The sequence below is a fragment of the Drosophila gunungcola genome, assembly GCF_025200985.1.
Source record: "Drosophila gunungcola strain Sukarami chromosome 2R unlocalized genomic scaffold, Dgunungcola_SK_2 000006F, whole genome shotgun sequence".
In the NCBI taxonomy this organism is placed as follows: Eukaryota; Metazoa; Arthropoda; class Insecta; order Diptera; family Drosophilidae; genus Drosophila; species Drosophila gunungcola.
The window spans coordinates 673,625-694,420 of NW_026453168.1; the positions used below are offsets into that span (position 1 = coordinate 673,625).

Consider the following 20,796-nt stretch of genomic DNA (forward strand, 5'->3'; position numbering starts at 1 on the left):
AACATCTTCTCGGTTCATCCTCCCCGGAAAATGCCATCAAGCCATCCAGTAATCGGGGGGAATTGCCTGGCTGACACTTGCTGCTTACAGCCGTTTAACCCGCCTCTCAATGGGTTAACGCACTTTGCGGGCGAAATAAAAATTTCGTTGAAATTATTTGCATTTTGTTGCCTCGCATAAATCGCACTTCATTTGGAAAGAAAGCAGCACAGCCAACGGAAAAGCGCCATTAAATGCGGCAGGCAAAAGTAAATATTCAAATGGATGTTAAAGTTGAAGTTTAACTTTAAGGCAAAAAACTAAAACAAAATTGTTTAAAGCGTTGATCTGCTTTTGGGGATTATAATTGCGAACGGGTGGCGGCCAAAGCTTTCAGCTGGGAGCGGCGAGAAATTAGGCCAGGCTAAGAGCTAACCAGCCCGCTGACATGCGGTTACAGCCACTTGACCAGCACCACCCAACCACCCAACCACCCAACCGAGCAACCACCCACTCAGGAACTGCGCCTAAGTGCAGCCGGCGGTGCTCATCGCTTGCATTACATAATAAATTCCCGGCTTATTTGCATAGTTTTGCGGCGGCGAACAATGCCCGCAGCCCGAGTTAATGGAATTCCGTAATAAATTTCGCAACGAGCTGGCCAAAAGCGAACTTTTTAGCGTACTTTTTAGTTTCGGACGCAAGTCGAAAGACTATTCAATGACTCGTTTTCACCCTTTTGTCTTGGATGGTTTTTGGGCGAAAGCGGAGCAATTACAACAAGTGCCAAATGCACATCAACAACAGAGCCCAAGCCAAGCGAAAGCAGCCAGGGAATGCGGATCCAGGATTCTCTTGCGATGAGGATGACGTTGCCGACTTTTCAACAACTGTCGACTGGCGGCTGTCGCCGGAAGCGAAAAAGTTGAGCGGGAAAAGTGCCGCGGGGGAGGGGCAAAGGCGGGCTGGAGCGGAAAAGCGGAAGACAGCAGCGCAGTAAAAGTCGCACTACTTCTGCGGTTGTCAGTTGTTTTAACAGCTTAGGGGGGGTACGGCAAGGGAATCCGTAGATTGCCACGGAAATGGGCCGTCAATTTACGCCACGGCTCTTCCCTCTCTTTCTCCCACTCAAAGCCTCCCTCTCTCTCTCTCACTCTCTCTCTCTCTAACCCCTTTGATTTTCACTTCAAGTTTGTGGCGAACATTCTATAATTGCCAAAAAGGTAAGCTGTCTTAAGATTACCAGTTCCCAAGACATTCACCAATTTTGCAGCACTTTCTTTAAGACTTTGAAAACCGAATTGAATAGGGAAAATTGAAAATACTCGTCAGCAACTGTCGAAAACTTATCTAATATCATATTTCTTTTATTTTTCCACTCTCTTCATTCGTCGCCAACAAGTTTTAAATTAACTTTTAGCCTGCTGGGGCACAAGTTTTGCTTAAGTCATTGCCATTTGATGAGTGTATTGTGAGAATTCTTTGACAGTTCCGGCTGCAATTTCATTTTTTGCCATTTCAAGCACAGGAAAATAAAGTGCTGAGCTATTGCGATCAATATTTGGTTGTGAAAATAAATATGATTTGATAGCCAGAGCACGTTGACCCGAGATATCCTGCTGCCCAGCCCCATATAAACACATCACCTACACGAGCACCTAAAAATAAAGCCGCACTAAGTGCACTGACTGGCTGCAAACACTCAGTGACAGTATGACCCAGACTCTGGCTGCGAATTATTACAAGTGTCATAGAGCGAGGCGACAAAAATTATAAACACACACCTATGGCATAGAGATTGTGTGTGACAGCCTGCCTATGCAAACAAAAAAGGGGAAAAATTGTAGAAATCCTGAGCTGGGGAAGGAAGCACATCAATCACAAAAGAATTATGTTGGGGTAAACAAAAACATTTGTCATGAGGCGGCAGACAAGAGCAGAGGATATGTGGATGTGAGGATATGAGGATATGAGGAGCCGAGACAAGAGCTTCAGCTTGAAGTGCCAACGGATTGGGGACATTAGCTGGAGGAGAAGAGGCCAGAGATCCGGAGATCCGGCGATCCGGAGTTGCCAGTAGTGTCAACTCAGGCTGTGGAGAAAAAAAAAAAAAAAACAAGCAGTTGGCCACATAAATCTGGTCAGCTCAAAAAGGTGAACATGTGTGAGGGAAGGGGAAACCTTTTGAGTAATTGCACACATTTAAAATTCTTTTCGCACTTCTCATGCCAAAGGCATGGAACTCGGTTGGGCTGGGCCCAAGGGTTTTTCCAACTCCGGGGTCAACACTCGCCCACCTTCAGCTAGTATTTATGCATAATTTCACAGAGTGCATCGCCGAGTTCGTTTTGTTTGTGCCGGCTTATTGTGTTGCTCTGCCCCTGCCCCAAAAACAAGGGCTAAATACTTGCTGGCAGTTATTAAATTTTATGCATCTCCAGCAAGTAAGCAAGTAATATGAGCTCGGGCCAGGCAAAACCACCTCGCCCCGGAAGTCTTGGCTAAAAATTTGCATTTAAATGAGTTTGGCCCAAAGGCAACGTATCGAAACTAAATATTTTCCATGTGTGCTTGCTTGCTGGCAAGTGTGGTGCAGGTTATTATTACAACTTATGCAACAATGCACACATGTACACAAATATTTTGCCAGCCCCAGAAAAGGCAAGCAGTTAAGGCGAAGAAGGCGGAGAAGCTGCAGCTGAGGGTAAACGAAAATCTTTTGATGCAATTCCATTTTCGGGTGCATTTTCCCCCATATGTCTCCTCTTAAAGAATTAAAGTGCGATTGCCCGGCAGCCAGGGGGCAAAAAAATGGAAAATATACATAAAACAAATGAATAAATGTTTACAAGCCAAGGCAGCACTAAGTGAAGACAAATTGTTTTTGGCAATTTGTAGCTCCTTGCTGGGATTTTTCTAATATTTCCACAAATTACGAACACAATTTCTCGGACTTAAGATCCAGATGCTGCCGAAATAACAAAATTATTAAGAATGCACACAAATACAAGGACAAAAAGGAGGCGAAATTGCTTGCGGCTGGCTTGTCTGCATTCAAAATTGGCTCGAGTGTGGATTGCAAAAGTGACCAACTTTATTTGCAAGCATGCTATACTGTATTATGTGGCATGTTGCAGGCAGGAAGAGGGCTGGCAGTCCGTTTACTGTTCCAATGACCTTTCGACATGAGCAAGTCAAGCGGATGGAGGCAGCCAGCCAGAAAGCAACGAAAAGTGGCACAGTATAAAAAACAATGACAACGCCGCGAACCGAGTCCAGACATCCCTATACCACGTACTTGTCTTTTTACTAATATATATTTTTATTGATCTATAATTTAGTTATTAAAGATATTCATTTAAATTAAATTAAATTTATTTCAACAACAAAAAATAAAAAATAAGACTTTTATTAAAGCAATTAAATCGTAATCTGCTCAAAATATAAACTTAAGTTTGCCCCTCTTTTGGCTAATCCTTACTGTTTTTCAGTTGGCTGATGGCAAAACGGATTCAGACCATTTAAATTAATATAAGGGAATAAAATAATTTAATTGAAAAATAAATTTACCAAACTGGAATTTAAAGATTAAACTAAGATTTTATTATTTAAAAAATGTAGAAATGTACTAAAACACATAGCTAAATAGAAAAAACTGCAGCTAATACAAAAAATAATATATTTTATATGGAAACACAAAGAAATTAAATAAAAATTCGTATGTCAGGCTACTCTAAGAAATGTATTATTTTTGTAAGCCAATATCCATGTTAAGCCCATATTTTCATTTTCTTTTACATACATTTGATTTCTTTTGAAGGCAATTCAACGCTAACCACAGTTCCAGAAGACCCACATCTTTGGACCGCAAAACCGCTCGACAACATAAACGGCGACCTTTGACTGCCATATGCGAGCCCTGAAGGGTGGGGAGGGGAGGGGGGAGGGAGGGTGGCTAAGTGGGTGGGGCTTCTCTATTCATTTGGCCCGGCGACTGGGCGCTCTGTGTTGATTTCCGTTTGCTGCCTGTAAGAGTGCAACTTGAGCCGGCACTTGCACTCACTTGAGATTGTGTGGGTGAACGGCTGGCTGTGTGAGTGCGAGTGTGATTGTGAGTGTGTATTTTTTGTATATGTGTGAGTTTGTGTGGAAAACTAAACTGTTGCCATGTGACAAGTGGCAGCTTGACGACAACAGCAACAACAGCACCAACAACAGCTGCAACAACATCAACGTCAGCTTCAATGACGCTCGGTGCGCACTTTGCCGCAAACAAAACGGGGCAGCAACATGCAGCACCTGCTGCCGGAGCAAGGAGCAAGCAGCAAGCAGCACGAAGAAGAAAAGTGACGAGGACCATGAGAAGGACTTGACTCACTGTTGTTGTTTCAAGTTAAAAACTGCAGAAAGCGCACTCCAAAATTGCCACAAAAAGGCAGCCGAGCAGTAGCAACAGCAACAGCAGCAACAGCAGCAACAGCAACAGTACCAGCAGCCACCCATTTAAGCACTCAAGTAATGAGTCGCCGTCTAGTGCTGTTTAACCCATGCCGCCAACTCGGCAGACAGTTGCAGTCAATGGGGTTAAGTGTCGGAATTTAATACACAATGCAGGCAGTCACCTGTGCGAATGTTTATTGAACCCGCCAAAGACGTGGGGTCAAAGTTGAAGCCATTGGAAGTGCACAGCACAAAAGCCGAGCCAGAGAATCATTTAACACGAAAATCGGATTATGAAGCTCATACGGACAAAGTCAATATATCCTGGCATATATATTACGTGGGGGGGTGGAAAAAGAGGGGCGCATATATATCTAAGAAGACTCAGCTCCGCTTTGGTGAATTGTCAATGCAACAACAATTGAAAATCATTTGAAACCTTTCAAATGTCACACAAAAGAAATTGATTTCACTTCTTCGTTTTCTCTTCATCTTTTTGCTGCCAATGCCTTTCGGTTGCTATGAGATTGGATTTAAATTTACACCAGAATTGGAGAAAAAGAAGACATTGACGTCATCATCATTGTGACATCTTGGTCAAGTGCTCTGAATAAAATATGCATTGCGAAGCGTAGCATCTATATCGAAGATTTACAAAGTTGAACATTCCTCAGGGATATTGGCCCTGAAAAGCAGGCAATCATAAGCATGCATGAGAGTTCCCAGTTGTCGGTTCAACTAAGGCACAATGAAAACAATAACCTACTCAAGAATAATGAGCTCTACGCACCCGTAAAAAACTCGCTGACCCACCTTTGACCCCTTGGAAGATTTTGGGTCCACTTCCAGTACATTAACCCTCGAACGGGCTTAGCTAATTCCCTTTCGACTCGGCAATTCAATTAGCAGTAAGTCCATGGACACACATACACACATACGCACACCCACCCATCTAAAAAAAAGGACGTTTTAATCGAATTTATGTGGGTGACAACGGAAGGGGACAGGGGGCCAGTTAATAGTTGTGCCTTTGGCCCAACAAAAGGCTTACCTCAAGCCAACTAGCCAAGCAGCCAGCCGTGGGCGGATTTATCTATTCTATTTTGTAATTTTTAATTTCACAACTAATGCGATTATTCACGGCTGACGGACCAGGCTGGCAATAAAAATGGCCAGTGTGTAAGCCACGTTTAACACTCGGTTTATTTTTAGTTAGCGATACGCTTTCTCCTCCATTCCTCCCTTTCTTCCTCTGCAAATACGGCAAAACTATTCGCACACGAGCTCGCTCTAAGCTCAAACTTTAAGCCCCCTGGCTGTTGCCAAAAAAAAAAGGTTCTCCGATTCTTATGCGGAGATTTGACACCCTTTTTTTTCAAGCGTTAAACTGTGCTAGAAATATACAAAAAATATATATATCTCACTGCTCTTTTAACACCAGGATCATATTAGCAGATTAAAGCTTATTTAAAAGCTAATTTAAAACTTAATAAAGTATAAAAGTAAAAGTAAAATGGACGGGTAAAAATAAATATCTATCTATCGAATTCAAATGTTATATATTAAAATTAAATTTCAAGTTATAATATTTAATATATATTTAATATAATTCAAAAATTTTTAATGATGCATTGGTTATCACTTTTCTGACCTTAATTAGGAGTTCTAGCTCAATTGATTTAATTGAATTACTTAGAATGGTGCCATAAATCAAGATTATTAAACTAAAAGCGATTGTTCTAGATTAAATTCTAAAGTAAATATTTTTCTGGTCCGAAGGGTCTGTGAAAAACCCCCTCAAATCTAGCTTAACCGATATACCATGTGTAAGCTCATTTGCGTGGGTGGAGAAAATGTCACCGAATGCAGCGAGGCGTACAAATCTCACGGAGAGCAGTGAAAAAATTGCGAAAGTCCGGCATAAACAGAACCCATCTGGGAGTCAACTCATGGTCTCCGGATGGGGTCCTTAAAAACTGAACTTAAAGCTCTGTGGCGTGCCCATTCTCAGTTATGAGCGCTTAAAGTCGTCCATCCCACGCTTAACATTTAATTAAAAATTTTGTAATTACCGCATGGGAAGTGGGTTTGTCTTGCTCTGCTCCGCTTTCCATTTTGCTTCTGCCGCCGCCAGCCAAGGATGCAACTGTCTTCTGCTCCAAGCTCCCAGCTCCCCGCTTCATGCATCTCTAAGGATGCCTTCCCCCTGCTTTGTTTGTCTTGCTAGAGCGATTCACACCCCAGTGGCTTGGGGTCCTTACTGTTATTGCAATGAACTTGGCAGCTGCCTCCGCTGCTCTCCATTTCATCCTAATTGATATATGCAAACTCCTTGGTGGTCCCAGGTCGAAGCGAACCGGCAACCTGGTCATTGTCGTTAGCAAGCTCCAAGATTTCGCCCATTAATTTGTTGCATTGTCTTGGGAAGACGCAGTCAGTCAGGCCAAGTTGCAGAAAATCCCCCAGTTGAGCTATATTCCCTGCCTGCCCTGCGCATTTTACGCATTTTTCGAGAAATTCCATTGTGTTGCTGCACGTGCCAAAATGCATGTGGGTGGGTGTTTTCGGTGGCGTTGCCGTCAAAGTGCATGCAAAATACGTGACATGCATATTGAAGTCACTTACTATTTATTTTTATTACGCAAAGCTGCAAAAACTTTTTACACATATTTTTCCCTTAGTTTTTCTTTTGTTGTGGCAACTTTCCCCAAAAAGGTGGCAGAGGCAACAGCTGGATAAAGGGGCGGGAAAACTCCTTCTGACACGTTGAACAAATGGCAGGTGCTGCCAGTGAGGAGCTGGAGTTGTTTTTGGTATTATTTCTCAACCTTCAGAAAAACTTGTCTATAGGCAAGGTAAAAAATATAACATTATATACTTTCTTGTGCTCATTAAAATTTAAAGATCTGAAAAACACTCAACATTAAACATGGCGAAAATCTGTATTTTCATTTCAATATTATTTTAAAACCATTTCTTTAATATAAAACATGGCTAAAATCATTTTTTTTTAATTCCATAAATTTGTGAATACATTTTGCCAATGCTTAGCATAATTCAAACAAAGTTTTTGAAAAAATAATCTTTTTTTATTGGTTTTAAATTCCTGCCATTCATTGTGCATGCTGAGAGCCATACATTATGCAACTACCAAAAGAGGCAAACACATTTGGGAATGTGTTTTTCATAGGCATAATTAGCGTTGGAGCCCAACTAACTGAACTTCACATAATCAAATTTTCCCCCCAAAACAAAGGCAGAGCGTGGCCGCGGAAATGCAAAATATTCATTAAATATCAAAAATTGATGGGCTGAGAAATAGCATCGCAATTATGCAGCAGGACTTGACAGGACTGGAAGCGACAGGCTGGGTCAGCTGAGGACACAGTTTAGCACCTAGCGATGACCATAAAAATTTGTAATTTTCCCAACACATATTTCCTTTTTGGCCACCAGCCAAAGTATGCAGCGTGAAAAGAAAGGCAGTCGAAAAAAAATTGTTCAGGCCGTAAATAACCAAAGTAAACAACGCGACAAGCGGTTTTTCGGGCCAAGGGGTTTGGGTTTTGGTTTGGGTTTGGGTTTGGGCTCGGAAAAAAGAGCAGACAAAGTGCCGGCCGCAAAAGCCAGAACTCAGTGCGAATGTGAATATTCTTGGAATTTTCATTTGTTGTCTAGAGTTGCACGGGGTTGGTGGCATAGTTGGGAATGCCTTTGCCCCAAGACCACACCGAACCAAACTAAACCCACCCCTCCCCTGCTGTCATCGCAATTTGTCGCTTTGTGTTGCTCCTGCCGCTGCAGTTGTCGCTTCATTTTTGCTGCAAAAGTGTTGCAAAATATGTTGACAGGAAATGTTATGCGAATTTCACTGCGTATAAAATGCATAAAATGAAATTTACGTGGAGTTTTTCCCATTGTGTTTAGTTTTACCGTAGAAGCCCCAGTGTTTGGCCTTTAAAATTTGTGGAAATCGTATACAAAAAACAATTCATGAAATTTTCAAATCAATCACTTTGGGCGCTCAATCTGATGTTGTTTACACTTCCGAGTTTCAAAATGCAATTAAATGCACGACAGATCGTATATCCGACGTCGGGGTTATATTGTACCCAGTAACCAGTTGGCAGCAATAAATTAGTTAGCTAGATACTCTGATACAGATAACCTGATCTCCATAAATTACCCGCAAGCTAGTTTCTATAAAATTCAGACCTGCTTTTCACCGGCTAGCAGTTTATTGCAAAGTGCTTACTGCGAAAGGGAAGCCCATGTCCATATTTATCTTGAAGCAGCTTCTGCGAGTTATAGCATAATGTTCAGGCTAGCGGTCATTTTATTACTGGCTATCATCGTGGTTTTCGCCCAGGTAAATAAACTTGAAAGCGCCTATATAAGGTAGAAATGACTGGTTGATTTTTAAACAGAGTGCATCCGTTCTGGAGGAACCCACTTTGGTGTCGGAATGTCTAGCCTCCAATAATATCAGCCAGGCCGAGTTCCAGAAACTCTGGGATCGCAAGAGCTCCGAAGAGGAAGATATCGAGAACACCGAGAAAAGATACAAGTGCTTCGTCCATTGCCTGGCGGAATGGGGACATATTCTGGACTCCAATGGCCACTTGGATATGGACTTGATTGACCAAAAAGAACCCGTGAGTGATGAACTTCGAGAGATTCTCAACAACTGCAAGAAGATCCACGACGATGAGGAGGATAAGTGCGAATACGCATTTAAGATGTTGACTTGTCTGACAGAAAGCTTTGAGCAGAACGATGAAGTCACCGAAGCGGTTAGAAAGGTGGGCGTATCTACCAACATATTAAACGAATAATATTGCAAAAACTGGTTGAGCAACGCAAACGTAATTGTTTTAAGTCAGTGGGAAATTCACAAGCTGTTGTTTAGTTTGATTTCAACAATGTTCATCAACAGACTGGCATTTTGTGCGCCTCTGATATTGGTTTTGATCAGCTCAGCTAAGGTGGGAATAACTTAATGAACTGCATCGCTATTTAGGTCTCACTTTTAAATGCTATGTATTATAGGCTCGCCATCCGTTTGATATTTTTCACTGGAACCCTAACGATTTTGAGGAATGTTTGCATCTTAATAACATTACTATTGGGGAATACGAGAAATATGCGCGGTTCGAGACTCTGGAATATCTGCTCAACGAGAATGTAGATTGGAAGTACAAGTGCAATATCAAGTGCCAGCTCGAGAGAGATTCGAAGAAATGGTTAAATGATCAAGGTAGAATGGATCTGGACCTAATGAATGCCACCAGTGAAGCTGCAAAATCCATTACCAAGTGCATGGATCACGCTTCCGAAGAACCTTGTGCATACAGCTTTAAACTTGTTATTTGTGGCTTTAAAGCTGGCCATCCCATTATTGATTCTGAGTAATCGCTATTACTTTTAGATGTGATAGTTCCCGACAAAAACAAAACTAATACTTGATCATCGGTTCCTTATATTGGATAAGAAATTTCTTCTACAGCCATGTTTTAAATATCTAAATCAACTGCTGATATTTTTCGAACCTTTTCATTAAGTTCATGTAAGCTCAGGAAAAAGTTAATTTTAATTAATATTTTAGCGAGAAACCAAAAATAATCTTTTTTTTTGGGACTTAAATAATTTTGTATAATATTGGGGCTTTTGTGATCATGCTTATTGTACAAAGGTTTTTGTAATTATGAAAATATATGAAAAAAACTATAATCACTTTTCTTTATTATTCTTAAATAAAAGCTGGGCATACACCTGTTGGGTTTTGACTTGCCGGCTGCTACGCAAACGAGCAGCTTTCGAGAGATAATTTTTACCCTAAAATAAGCCATACGTTTGTAGAATCCAAAATCTCTTGCTTCTGTATTTACGCGCTATGGGATTGTGCACGTGAAGTGCAGTGGGAGATACCATGGTGCAATTATACAAGGTGATCTTAAAGCACGAGTTGCTCGTTTTTGAGGACAATATTTTTGCCATAAGTTTGCTATTTCTTTCTTGCGCTGGTCTCTGAAAAGTATGTCGTTCCTGGCAGAGCTGATGAGACCACCTTGTAAAGTTGCACCATGGGAAAGACCATGTTTACATTATCCAGCACATGATGCAACTGTACAAGGTGATCGCAACGCAAGAGCTGCTCTCGTTTGTCAAATGTGCGAAAGTAAAGCGATTGCTATCTCTTGTTAGCGCCTATGTGAGAGCGGAGACATGGCTCTCAGCAGAGCTTGGGCAGAGCTTGGGCAGAGGTCCGGACAGAGCAAATGATGCCTCTATACATTTCTTACTCTATGGTGTAGTTTGTTTTTCAGAAACATGGTTTGCAAGTGGCTACAGTGACGTCCCTTTTGAATGTTATGTGTTGTACAGGTCCGACAGAGTGAATCACGCAGGATGCGTAACGATTTATGTAAGCAACAATCAATCAAATCCGATTGATGGTAGAGTTCAATAGATCGTAGTTTCAAATTGAATGACTAAATATACTGATCTTTTAGAGCCTGTATCTGAAATATATGTTGGGTACAAAACTGTGTTTGTCCAAAGATTGAGGTAAAAAATGTTGAAAAAGACTTTGTCGAGCGAGCCACAAATCTGGGAATAGAATTTAAGTTCTCCTAAACGTGAAATGACAAAGTCACTAAAGCCACAGTAAAGCCATCTAACACACTCAGGCAGCTTTCAAGATATCAGGATGCAAAAACCTGCATTACTTTAACATTGTTTTACGGATTGGAAATATTTGGAACCTGCGACGCCATAAGCGAAAGCTAAAAGCAATAAGATTTTTAGTCTAAGCTCTAAGTCATGGACTAAATTAAAAACCCAGCTATTTTCACATAAATAACATTGTCTGCAAAAGGTTAAATATGGCGACGACTGAAAAAAACTAACCCAAACTACATTAAATGTATTAGACAGAAATAGCACTTTTTTTTTTTTTACGAATTAAATAATTTTGTAAAAACATTGGGGCTTATGTGATCGTGCTTATTGTATACATTTTGTTCAAATAATAAAAATAAATGAACAAAACTAAAGTCACTTGACTGGATTATTCCTAAATGAAATAACTAAAATGAGAAATATACAAAATGATACTAAGTAACAGCAAATTAACATGTAAACGGTTGTATACTAGTAGTCTGATGTCATGCAGGTCACATACATACCAGAAAATTCAGATCACCGATAAATGAGCTGGTGCTCTGTTTGTTTCTAATTAAAGGGAAAACCCATCTAGACAGAAAAGGCTACTTTAAATAATTGATCGGATTTTCTCAACTTTTGAACACGCATATTAAATCTTGAAAAACTGGTTCATTAACTACTAGCAATTGTTTTAAATAAATCCAAATTTCACTAGCAAGTAATCAGTTCAAGTTCAACAATGTTCATCAACAGACCAGCAATTTCTGCGCTTCTGATCCTGGCGCTGGTCAGCCAAGCTAAGGTGAGATAATCACGCTAAAAATCTTTCGCATTATAAAGAAATCCTTTCAGGCTGGCCATCCCTTTGCCTTTTTCGAAGGAACCCTTGACGATTTTGACGATTGTCTGAAGCTGAACAATATTTCCCTCGAAGAATACGAAGATTTTCAGAGTTACGATAATTTGGAGAATGTTATCAGTGAGGCTGTCGAATTGAACTACAAGTGCAACATTAAATGTCAGCTGGAGAGGGAGCCAACTAAATGGCTGAATGAACTGGGTACAATTGATGTGGAATCGATGAATGCCACCAGTGAGGCAGCGGAATACATCAGAGAGTGCATGGACAATGCCCCCGATGAACCATGTGCCTACGCATACAAACTTGTTATTTGTTCTTTCAAGTCCGGTCACACCGACTTCGGATCTGATGAATATAATGAAGATATATCAGAGGCTGGCCATCCCTTTGCCTTTTTCGAAGGAACCCTTGACGATTTTGACGATTGTCTGAAGCTGAACAATATTTCCCTCGAGGAATACGAAGATTTTCTGAGTTACGATAATTTGGAGAATCTTCTCAGCGAGGCTGTCGAATTGAACTACAAGTGCAACATTAAATGTCAGCTGGAGAGGGAGCCAACTAAATGGCTGAATGAACTGGGTACAATTGATGTGGATTCGATGAATGCCACCAGTGAGGCAGCAAAATACATCAAAGAGTGCATGGACAATGCCCCCGATGAACCTTGTGCCTACGCATACAAACTTGTTATTTGTTCTTTCAAGTCCGGTCACACCGCCTTCGGATCTGATGAATATAATGAAGATGTATCAGAGGCTGGCCATCCTTTTGCCTTTTTGAAAGAACTTATGACGATTTCGACGATTGTCTGAAGCTGAACAATATATCCCTTGAGGAATACGAAGATTTTCAGAGTTACGATAACATGGAGAATCTTCTCAGCGAGGCTGTCGAATTGAACTACAAGTGCAACATTAAATGTCAGCTGGAGAGGGAGCCAACTAAATGGCTGAATGAACTGGGTACAATTGATGTGGAATCGATGAATGCCACCAGTGAGGCAGCGGAATACATCAAAGAGTGCATGGACAATGTCCCCGATGAACCTTGTGCCTACGCATACAAACTTGTTATTTGTTCCTTTAAGTCCGGTCACTCCTACTACAAGTTCAAATCTGATGACGATACCGATATCGATAATTGTTTGAAGCTTAACAATATTTCCCATGAGGAAATTGAAAATTTAACGAAGTTCGATTATTGGGAGAACCATTTTATCGAGTCTTTCGAATCGAAGGACAAGTGCAGCTTTAAATGTCTGCTGGAGAGGGGGCCAACTAAATGGCTGAATGAACTCGGCACAATTGATCTGGAAGCGATGAATACCACCAAAGAAGCAGCGGAATACATCACAAAGTGCATGGACAATGCCCCCGATGAACCTTGTGACTACGCATTCAAACTATTTATTTGTTCTCTCATGTCTGGTCACTCCGTCATCGAGTTCGAATCTGTTGACGATACCGATATCGATAATTGTTTGAAACATAACAATAAATCCATTGAGTTATACGAAAATTTGCAGAAGCCCGATTATTGGGAGAATCTTTTTATCGAGACTGTCGAACCGAAGGTCAAGTGCAGCATTAAATGTCTGCTGGAGAGGGAGCCAACTAAATGGCTGAATGAACTCGGCACAATTGATCTGGAATCGATAAATGCCACCAGTGAAGAAGCGGAATACATTACAAAGTGCTTGGACAATGCCCCCGATGAACCTTGTGACTACGCACTCAAACTAGTTCTATGTGCCTCCATTTTTGAGTACGAATCTAAACACCAAATGTTAGAGGAAACCACCGATATAGCAGCAGAACAACAGGTGGCACAAGACGAAAGCGATGTCATCGATATAAACCATAAAAAAAGGGTTGCCTACGTTGCAAACTGGGCCAGAAAGATATTTTTTGGCCAAAAAAATGTCATTTATTTCCTTGAATAGCTAAGAAGCTAACATAAAGCCCAAAACAACAAAAAAAAAACATTTTTTTTTATGATTTTTATATGTAATATATTATTCAATAACCTAAAATAAACTTTATTGCAACCAAAGTCGAAACTTATTTCCGAATTTTCATATTTTATTTTAATAAAACCGCGATTCTCGATTCACTTTATTTCCAGACGGTACTCAAAAGTACTCGTAAAGCAAAGTATTCGTGTGCGAAAAAATTTCTTTTCCCTTAAAGTTATTTTTAATTCTTAGGAAATAAATGAGAAATTAAGCTTAATTATATTTTTACTTGTTATGTTAATCAAATCCGAGAGCCTTACAAGCATTTCGAACAGCTAAGTCTTCGTGTCTTTTTACTAAAATTTATACTTTTTATTTCATTTTGCATGAAATGTTACCTTTAAAAATATGAAAAAATTTCATGCATAAATTGGCTTAATGTTATATTATAAAAAGGGGCCAAACTTATTTTATTTTCTCGAAAAAAAACGGACTTTTGGCCAAAACTCGCACCCGCTGTCTGAGTTTGCGTTGGTAAGGTCAATAAATTTTAATTAGAAGGTAAAATAAAACTAATTAACAAGCTCGGTGCACTTGCGGGTTGATTAGCATAATTAAATGGAATTGCATGAGGCGTGCCGCAGGGCGTTTGAATCAAATCAGACCGATTCGAATGGATTCCAATTAATTGATTTGGCCTGCCATCACGTTAGGTTAGCACACAGTACAAATAATTGATTTGTCGCATTTCGGGTGATATCTTGCCGATGCCGCCAGTGGGGTTTTGCCATATTTCTCGGGGACTGCCTCCGATTTGCCAGCTGTGTGTTCTTTTGTTGTCGTTGCCCGAGAGCAGGAAAAAACATTTTCCCCCTCACAATGCGATTCCGTTACAGTTTTCCATTCGCCTCTTTTCACGGGGCGTATGAGTGTTTGTTTGTGTTCGACTTTTTGTCGCTTTCCTTTGTGCCGGCAGGCGAATGCCACGGAAGTTGTCATGTTGCATTGTTGCAGCTGCTGTTGATGCCGGTGCCATTGTTATTGTGCGAGGCTGTAAGCGATGGGGGGGTTGCAAGAAAAGGCGAGCGTGCCACGCCCACACACTTGACTGGCCCGCTCTGCCACCTCTCGGCTTTCGATTGTCAGCTCAACTTCACGCCGCCGAGGGGCGTGGCACATTAGTGGCAACAGCACGGCACTACAAAAAAAAAATACAACACAAAAATACAAAAAAAAAAAACAGAAAAACAGAAGAACCAACGAATACATGATTGTCAACACGCACACAACCCCACCGACCGGCAGCAACAACACGGCGTATGAGTAATATGTCTGCCTGACTCGCTGGCGGTGCCTGCACCATGTCAACATGCAAAACAACAATGGGGCGGAAGTGCATTGTAAACGGAGTGTGCACTGCACCCCAACCAGGCCCAAATACCGCCAGAATTTCCCACCTCCCCATGGGTGAGTGCAATTATAATTTTGTAAATCGACGGAAGTTCGGATAAACATACGCAAAACGTTAGCGCGCTGGCTGAAAAGACTGAAAAAGGTTAAACATGCTTATCCCCCAGGCCGATGCATTTTTGTGTTGATGGTGAGAAAACGAAATATATGAATAAGGGGACTCATTTGCAAAATACCCGTATGCACATTGACGGAAATTAAGTACGTATTATATTGAACAGATGGAGAAACATTGATAACTACGCTTTATTCATCTCTTTATTCAACATACAACATTTTTGATACATTTACATTTCAGTCATTTTACAATTGATTTTAATCGGACTATCTTTTCTGTTTCTATATATAGCCGGACACTCTCGGTATGATTCATTACTACTTTCTTAGCAGTCGCTTTGAAACGTTTAAATCAATTAATATATCATAGTCGTTTAATTGATCTTAATACATTTATGTCAAAAACCTCCTGTTGTATTGATATGAAGCACTGCAATATCGATTTATTGATGCATTCACCTTACATTTACAAAAATTGGTCCGTTTTGAACCGGTGCAATTTAAAATATAAGACTGATACTGAACTTTTTTTTTTTAAATACAAATAAATTGAAAAGTTACAAACCAGTCTTAGCACCATTTTAAAAATAATTGCAGCATCCAGAAGATAAATGTACTTTTCATATTTTTCTGGTGTCTCCTATCAACAGCAGTTGCTGCTTAAAGTTGCCATTCCACCCCCTGTGCAAAAAGCAATCTAATCACACCCCCAACCCCGGGCACACATGCCAGAAATTAAATTCGACGAGCAAACTTACACTGCGCTGCATACTTCAGCAACTGCCAATAAAGTGCTTGCCGTGAAGCAGCCAAAACAAAAAAAAAACGCCGAAAAGCGAGGAAAACTTATACTACTTTTTCCCTGCCCTCAGCTTATGCCGCGCTACAGTTTCTGTTGCTTCGAGTGCGCTTATCAAAAGACACACAAGGCACTGACATGCATCCAAAAAAAAATTGAAGGGACCAGGGAAAGGAATGGAAAAGCAAAGGGCGGGCTGGGAAACGTAAGGAAAGGAACGGAAAGGAAAGGAAAGGAACGGAAAGGAAAGGAAAGGAAAGGCGACGAAGCGGAGCGCGTAAGTTTTCCAGTTTTTCTGCAGCGTCTTTGCGTTGGGAGAAAGCGGGGCAGGACTCTTTGCAAGTTCTGCATATGACTGCAGGCACGTTCTCAAGCCCCGCACACAATCCCCAACCTCCACGTAAGTGATGGGTGTAGGTGTGCGAGTGTAAGTTGATTTATGCCACTTTGTATACTCAGCATGCGTATGGGTTTCCCTGCACAGAGAAATGTATTTCAAAGTTGTGAGATATGGTCAGGATATGGATGAAAAATGAGAGAACAAGCTTTAGAAACAAAACTATTCTTACATGAATCTGAGACAATTAAATATGAATAGATCGTAATTAATTAAATTTTAATTACTTACGATACTAAATATTTGATGCACAAAATAATTTGCACTATCCGACTTAAAAAGTAAATTGCATTAGGTTTTCTTTAATTAATTATTGGTTTAGTTTACTATAGTTATCAATATGCCAATTAAATCGTAAAAAACTGGTTGATCAACTTGAAAGCATTTGCTTTAAGTAAGTATAAATTTCTCTAGCAAGCATTTAGTTCAAGTTCAACAATGTTCAGCAACAGACCTGTAATTTTTGCGTCTCTGATCTTGGCTTTGATCGGCCAGGCTAAGGTGATATAATCAAGATAAAAAACCTTTCGCGTTATAAGAAAACCCTTTCAGGCTGGCCATCCCTTTGACTTTTTTGAAGAAACCCTTGACGATTTCGAAGATTGTCTGAAAATTAATAATATTTCTATTGAGGGATACGAAAAGTTTGAGGAGTTCGATAATTTGGAGAATGTTCTCAGTGAAACTGTCGACTTGAAGTACAAGTGCAACATTAAATGTCAGTTGGAAAGGCAGCCAAATAAATGGCTGAATGAACTGGGAAAAATTGATCTGGAATCGATGAATGCCCTTAAAGAAGCAGCGGAGTACATCACAAAGTGCATGGACAATGCACCCGATGAACCTTGTGCCTACGCATACAAACTAGTTATTTGTTCTTTCAAGTCCGGTCACACCGACCTCGCGATCGAATATGATGACGATATATCAGAGATAACCACCGATCTAGCTGCAGAACAACAGGCGGAACTAGGCGAAAGCGATTTTATCGATGTATAACAATACTAACAATCACAATAATTAAAAGGTAAAATAAAACAGTTAACAAGCTCGGTGCATTTGCGGATTGTTAAGCGAAGCTAAATGAAATTGCATGACATTTTATTCCAGCTTTTCGCTCGGTGTATTGACTGTCTGCCTGTTCGTTGGCGTGCTGCTGCATAAATGATTTATGGCCAACTCTCACGACAGTTTCGTTTCGCTTTCGTTTGCAGAGAGTGCAACAAAGGAGCCGAAGAGACGCAGATAGCCAAAGTGGAAACTGTCGCATAATAAATAATTATAATTGTATTTTTCTTTCCGTCTTCCCGTTGGTTTTGCACGGCTCTTTGTCTTTTGGCCGCCACCTCGAAGGTGCCACACACATTAATAAACTTTGTAAATATTATATTTAAGTTGGGTGCAAGGTGCGACAGTGAAGTGGAAGTGCGGGTAATTGAAACCGCCGCAGCTGTTGGTCAAATGTTTTCCGAGTCCGGACAACTGATAATGGGACAATTGAGAAGGCATTTGGGAGGAGCCTGTCGCAGGATCAATTATTTTTTGGACAGCTGACTCGCAACTCGGTTGTGGGTCAAAGGGACAACAACAACAACAACAACAGCCACAACAGCCCAACATCCGGCAACTTCAAAGTTTGAGCTTCCTGCTTAGCCACCCAAAAATCTTTGCTTCCTTCGTTGGCCTTTTTCTGTATTGTCATGAAAGCGAAATGCGCTCACAGGAAACGGGAAGTGCGCCTCATGCAACATTTATGGAGGGTCCACACTCCAGGACGAAAGGACGAAAAACTAACAATGGCTCGCCCCGAAACAAAAAGATACACCAAAGATGTTGACGCGTAAAAATTGTCACAAAGTGTAAATAGAAAATGAATTGAAATGCCTAGCACAGATTTAATTAAATTTCTGGCCGGTCGTGGCAAACAAAGGCTGGCCAAAAACTGCCCACAAATACCCAACACATACGTATACTTTCTAGATTCTCAAATAATAATATATGCGCGTATGCACTTTTGTTAGCCCGGCATAAATATTTGAAAAATCTTCGCACATAAATAATTTGGTTTAAATCGCATACATAATTTGCAGTAGGAAAATCAGTAAATATTTCAAAATCACCAGCTATGACTGTGCCAATCAACAAACAACTTTGAATGATTTCAAGTTGGTCAGCTACAAACGAATTTCTTTTGCCAATCGATGTTCGAATTTCCCTCCATTGAATGTTGATGGAAAATGATTTTGTTATTTGTTAAACTTGATTTATGGAGTATTAAATTCTTGTATCTCTGTTGGCTAAGGCGTATGCAGTGAAATATAAAATAAATATTTCGAGAATGCCAAATCGTATTTGAGAAAATAGAAGAGCTTGTGCGCATGGGTATGCTTGTTTATATAAATTGTATTTTGGCATATTAAATTCAATTTATAGATACGCTTAAGCTTTAACAGCTTGGGTTGTTACAAAGCCTAGTGAGTTATTCAAAGTTACAAAAATAAGAATAAGAATTACTTAAGCTATTCAACATTTGTTATCATCTAACTTAAATATTTCTTTGACTGAAGCCCAATAAATTGAGCAATCCGTTTCTATGTATTTAATATGATTGCGGCCTCGCCGCTGGCACGGAATATTTAATAAAAACCAATAAACGTTAAAAGCCTTTTCAGTGGGCCCTGGCCATAAGCCACCTGCCAAACCAGGTCTACCAAACCCAGCTGACCACGATCCTCGGCCACCGCCGTCCGCTTCCCTGCCGATGTTCCTGTTCCCCTCCGAGGCTGGCCATGTGCCCGATTAAATGCATTTAAATGTGTTTTCATCATAATTATGCATATGCAAACATGACTCGCCCAGTGGCCACTCTATCGCCGCCTCCCTCCCGGACTCCGAACTTCCCCTGGCTGACGGCCTATAGCCACGGCCATATGCCATGTCCTGCGTTTTCCGGCAGCTTAAGTGCTTTAATGGCTTTAATTATGTTGCATGCAATTATTGTCCATGTCCCGGCAAGAATGATCTTCATCATCGGCTTAATAATGATGCCGATGCTATTCGGAAGCTACTGGCTACTGGCTACTGGCCACGGCCACACAAATGCAGCAAAAATTATATAATTAATATATGAAAAGCAAAATGGATGAAGCTCTTCAATTTCCCCCTTTCGTCTGATAAACGCACATGTATGAAGGGGAAAAGCAGCTGCTGCGCTTTGCTTTTGAGCATAAAATTCAATCGCTAAATTATGCAAATAATCCGCAACTGCGACAATCGGCTGGCGCTCGTTACGTATACGCAATGCTGGACGGATGAGGCCTCGAATTGTGTGTATGTATGTGTGTGTGTGTGGTTGTTTGCATGCGTAAAGAGGTCGCCGAGTTCATCGATGACGATTTTACTGCAATTCCGCTCCCGTCACCCGGTTTTTGGCGCAGATGCAAGAAAAGCACACAAAACCAACGGGATGAGGTGTGCATATATATAGAAGTAGAATGCCAGAAGAGGCCAACACAACAACAACGGAAACAAAAAAGTTTGGTATTTCTGGGTCTTTCCTTTTGCCGATTTTCATACCCGTTACTCGTGGGGTATTATCTTTATTATATCAGTAGATTTCCCTAACTAATGTATTGTTAAGTCCGTTCAGATTCGTTCTTCGTAGAAGTATTGAATTCATTGACACACATAACTGTTCAAATTGATAGACACGGTCCTTTACATGAATGACGAACATAAATGTAACTACTTAAATACATACAATTATGAAAAGAATCGAGCTTACTTTACTAAAAATGGTGCCTAAGAGTATGTAACAAAATATTTAGAATCCAAAAGTCCGTGTGGCTCAGTTAAAAAACCGAAGTTCTTTTTTCATTGCATACTTTTAAACACCGCTGAAACATTTTAAGCCCTAGTTAACAACTGAGTATTTGTATAGGGTTGAAAATTAAAACCAATTTATTTTTAGGGATAGTACAGGGTATTTCTTGACTATGACCTTCAAGTATAGCTTTCTCTTCCGATACTTTTCCCCTTTTTTTGGGGACCTCTCTGGTTCGCTTAGCCGTCAGTTTTTGGGGTCGCACAGCAATTTTATTTCGGCGACGTGACAAACGCAATCAGTGTCAGTCATATGTGTAAAAATGTTTTCCGCTTTATGCGTATGT

General features: G+C 40.5%; 4 protein-coding genes across 4 annotated transcripts; all 4 read left to right on the forward strand.

The window, feature by feature from the left end:
- The first annotated feature begins 8,614 nt into the window (after positions 1-8,614).
- Positions 8,615-9,283, forward strand: LOC128254651 (general odorant-binding protein 57c). The gene is made up of 2 exons (XM_052983850.1): positions 8,615-8,788; positions 8,847-9,283. The coding sequence occupies exons 1-2, from the start codon at positions 8,735-8,737 to the stop codon at positions 9,252-9,254; spliced, it is 462 nt and encodes a 153-aa protein (XP_052839810.1). The 5' UTR covers positions 8,615-8,734; the 3' UTR covers positions 9,255-9,283.
- LOC128254652 (general odorant-binding protein 57b) lies at positions 9,275-10,107 on the forward strand. The gene is made up of 2 exons (XM_052983851.1): positions 9,275-9,404; positions 9,469-10,107. Exons 1-2 carry the CDS (start codon positions 9,342-9,344, stop codon positions 9,829-9,831), a joined length of 426 nt encoding a protein of 141 aa, XP_052839811.1. The 5' UTR covers positions 9,275-9,341; the 3' UTR covers positions 9,832-10,107.
- Positions 10,108-11,780: 1,673 nt separating this feature from the next.
- Positions 11,781-12,894, forward strand: LOC128254676 (general odorant-binding protein 57a-like). The gene is made up of 2 exons (XM_052983892.1): positions 11,781-11,887; positions 11,938-12,894. The coding sequence occupies exons 1-2, from the start codon at positions 11,825-11,827 to the stop codon at positions 12,760-12,762; spliced, it is 888 nt and encodes a 295-aa protein (XP_052839852.1). The 5' UTR covers positions 11,781-11,824; the 3' UTR covers positions 12,763-12,894.
- Positions 12,895-17,056: 4,162 nt separating this feature from the next.
- On the forward strand, positions 17,057-18,014 carry LOC128254714 (general odorant-binding protein 57a-like). Its single transcript, XM_052983964.1, has 3 exons — positions 17,057-17,128; positions 17,180-17,654; positions 17,738-18,014. The coding sequence occupies exons 1-2, from the start codon at positions 17,066-17,068 to the stop codon at positions 17,624-17,626; spliced, it is 510 nt and encodes a 169-aa protein (XP_052839924.1). The 5' UTR covers positions 17,057-17,065; the 3' UTR covers positions 17,627-17,654; positions 17,738-18,014.
- The last annotated feature ends 2,782 nt before the right edge of the window (positions 18,015-20,796 follow it).

Coding starts and splice junctions, on each gene's coding strand:
- LOC128254652 (XM_052983851.1), top strand. CDS start 9,342: ATGTTCATCAACAGACTGGCATTTTGTGCGCCTCTGATATTGGTTTTG. Junction 9,405..9,468: donor TTTTGATCAGCTCAGCTAAG/GTGGGAATAACT, acceptor TATGTATTATAG/GCTCGCCATCCGTTTGATAT.
- LOC128254651 (XM_052983850.1), top strand. CDS start 8,735: ATGTTCAGGCTAGCGGTCATTTTATTACTGGCTATCATCGTGGTTTTC. Junction 8,789..8,846: donor TCATCGTGGTTTTCGCCCAG/GTAAATAAACTT, acceptor ATTTTTAAACAG/AGTGCATCCGTTCTGGAGGA.
- LOC128254714 (XM_052983964.1), top strand. CDS start 17,066: ATGTTCAGCAACAGACCTGTAATTTTTGCGTCTCTGATCTTGGCTTTG. Junction 17,129..17,179: donor CTTTGATCGGCCAGGCTAAG/GTGATATAATCA, acceptor AAACCCTTTCAG/GCTGGCCATCCCTTTGACTT.
- LOC128254676 (XM_052983892.1), top strand. CDS start 11,825: ATGTTCATCAACAGACCAGCAATTTCTGCGCTTCTGATCCTGGCGCTG. Junction 11,888..11,937: donor CGCTGGTCAGCCAAGCTAAG/GTGAGATAATCA, acceptor AAATCCTTTCAG/GCTGGCCATCCCTTTGCCTT.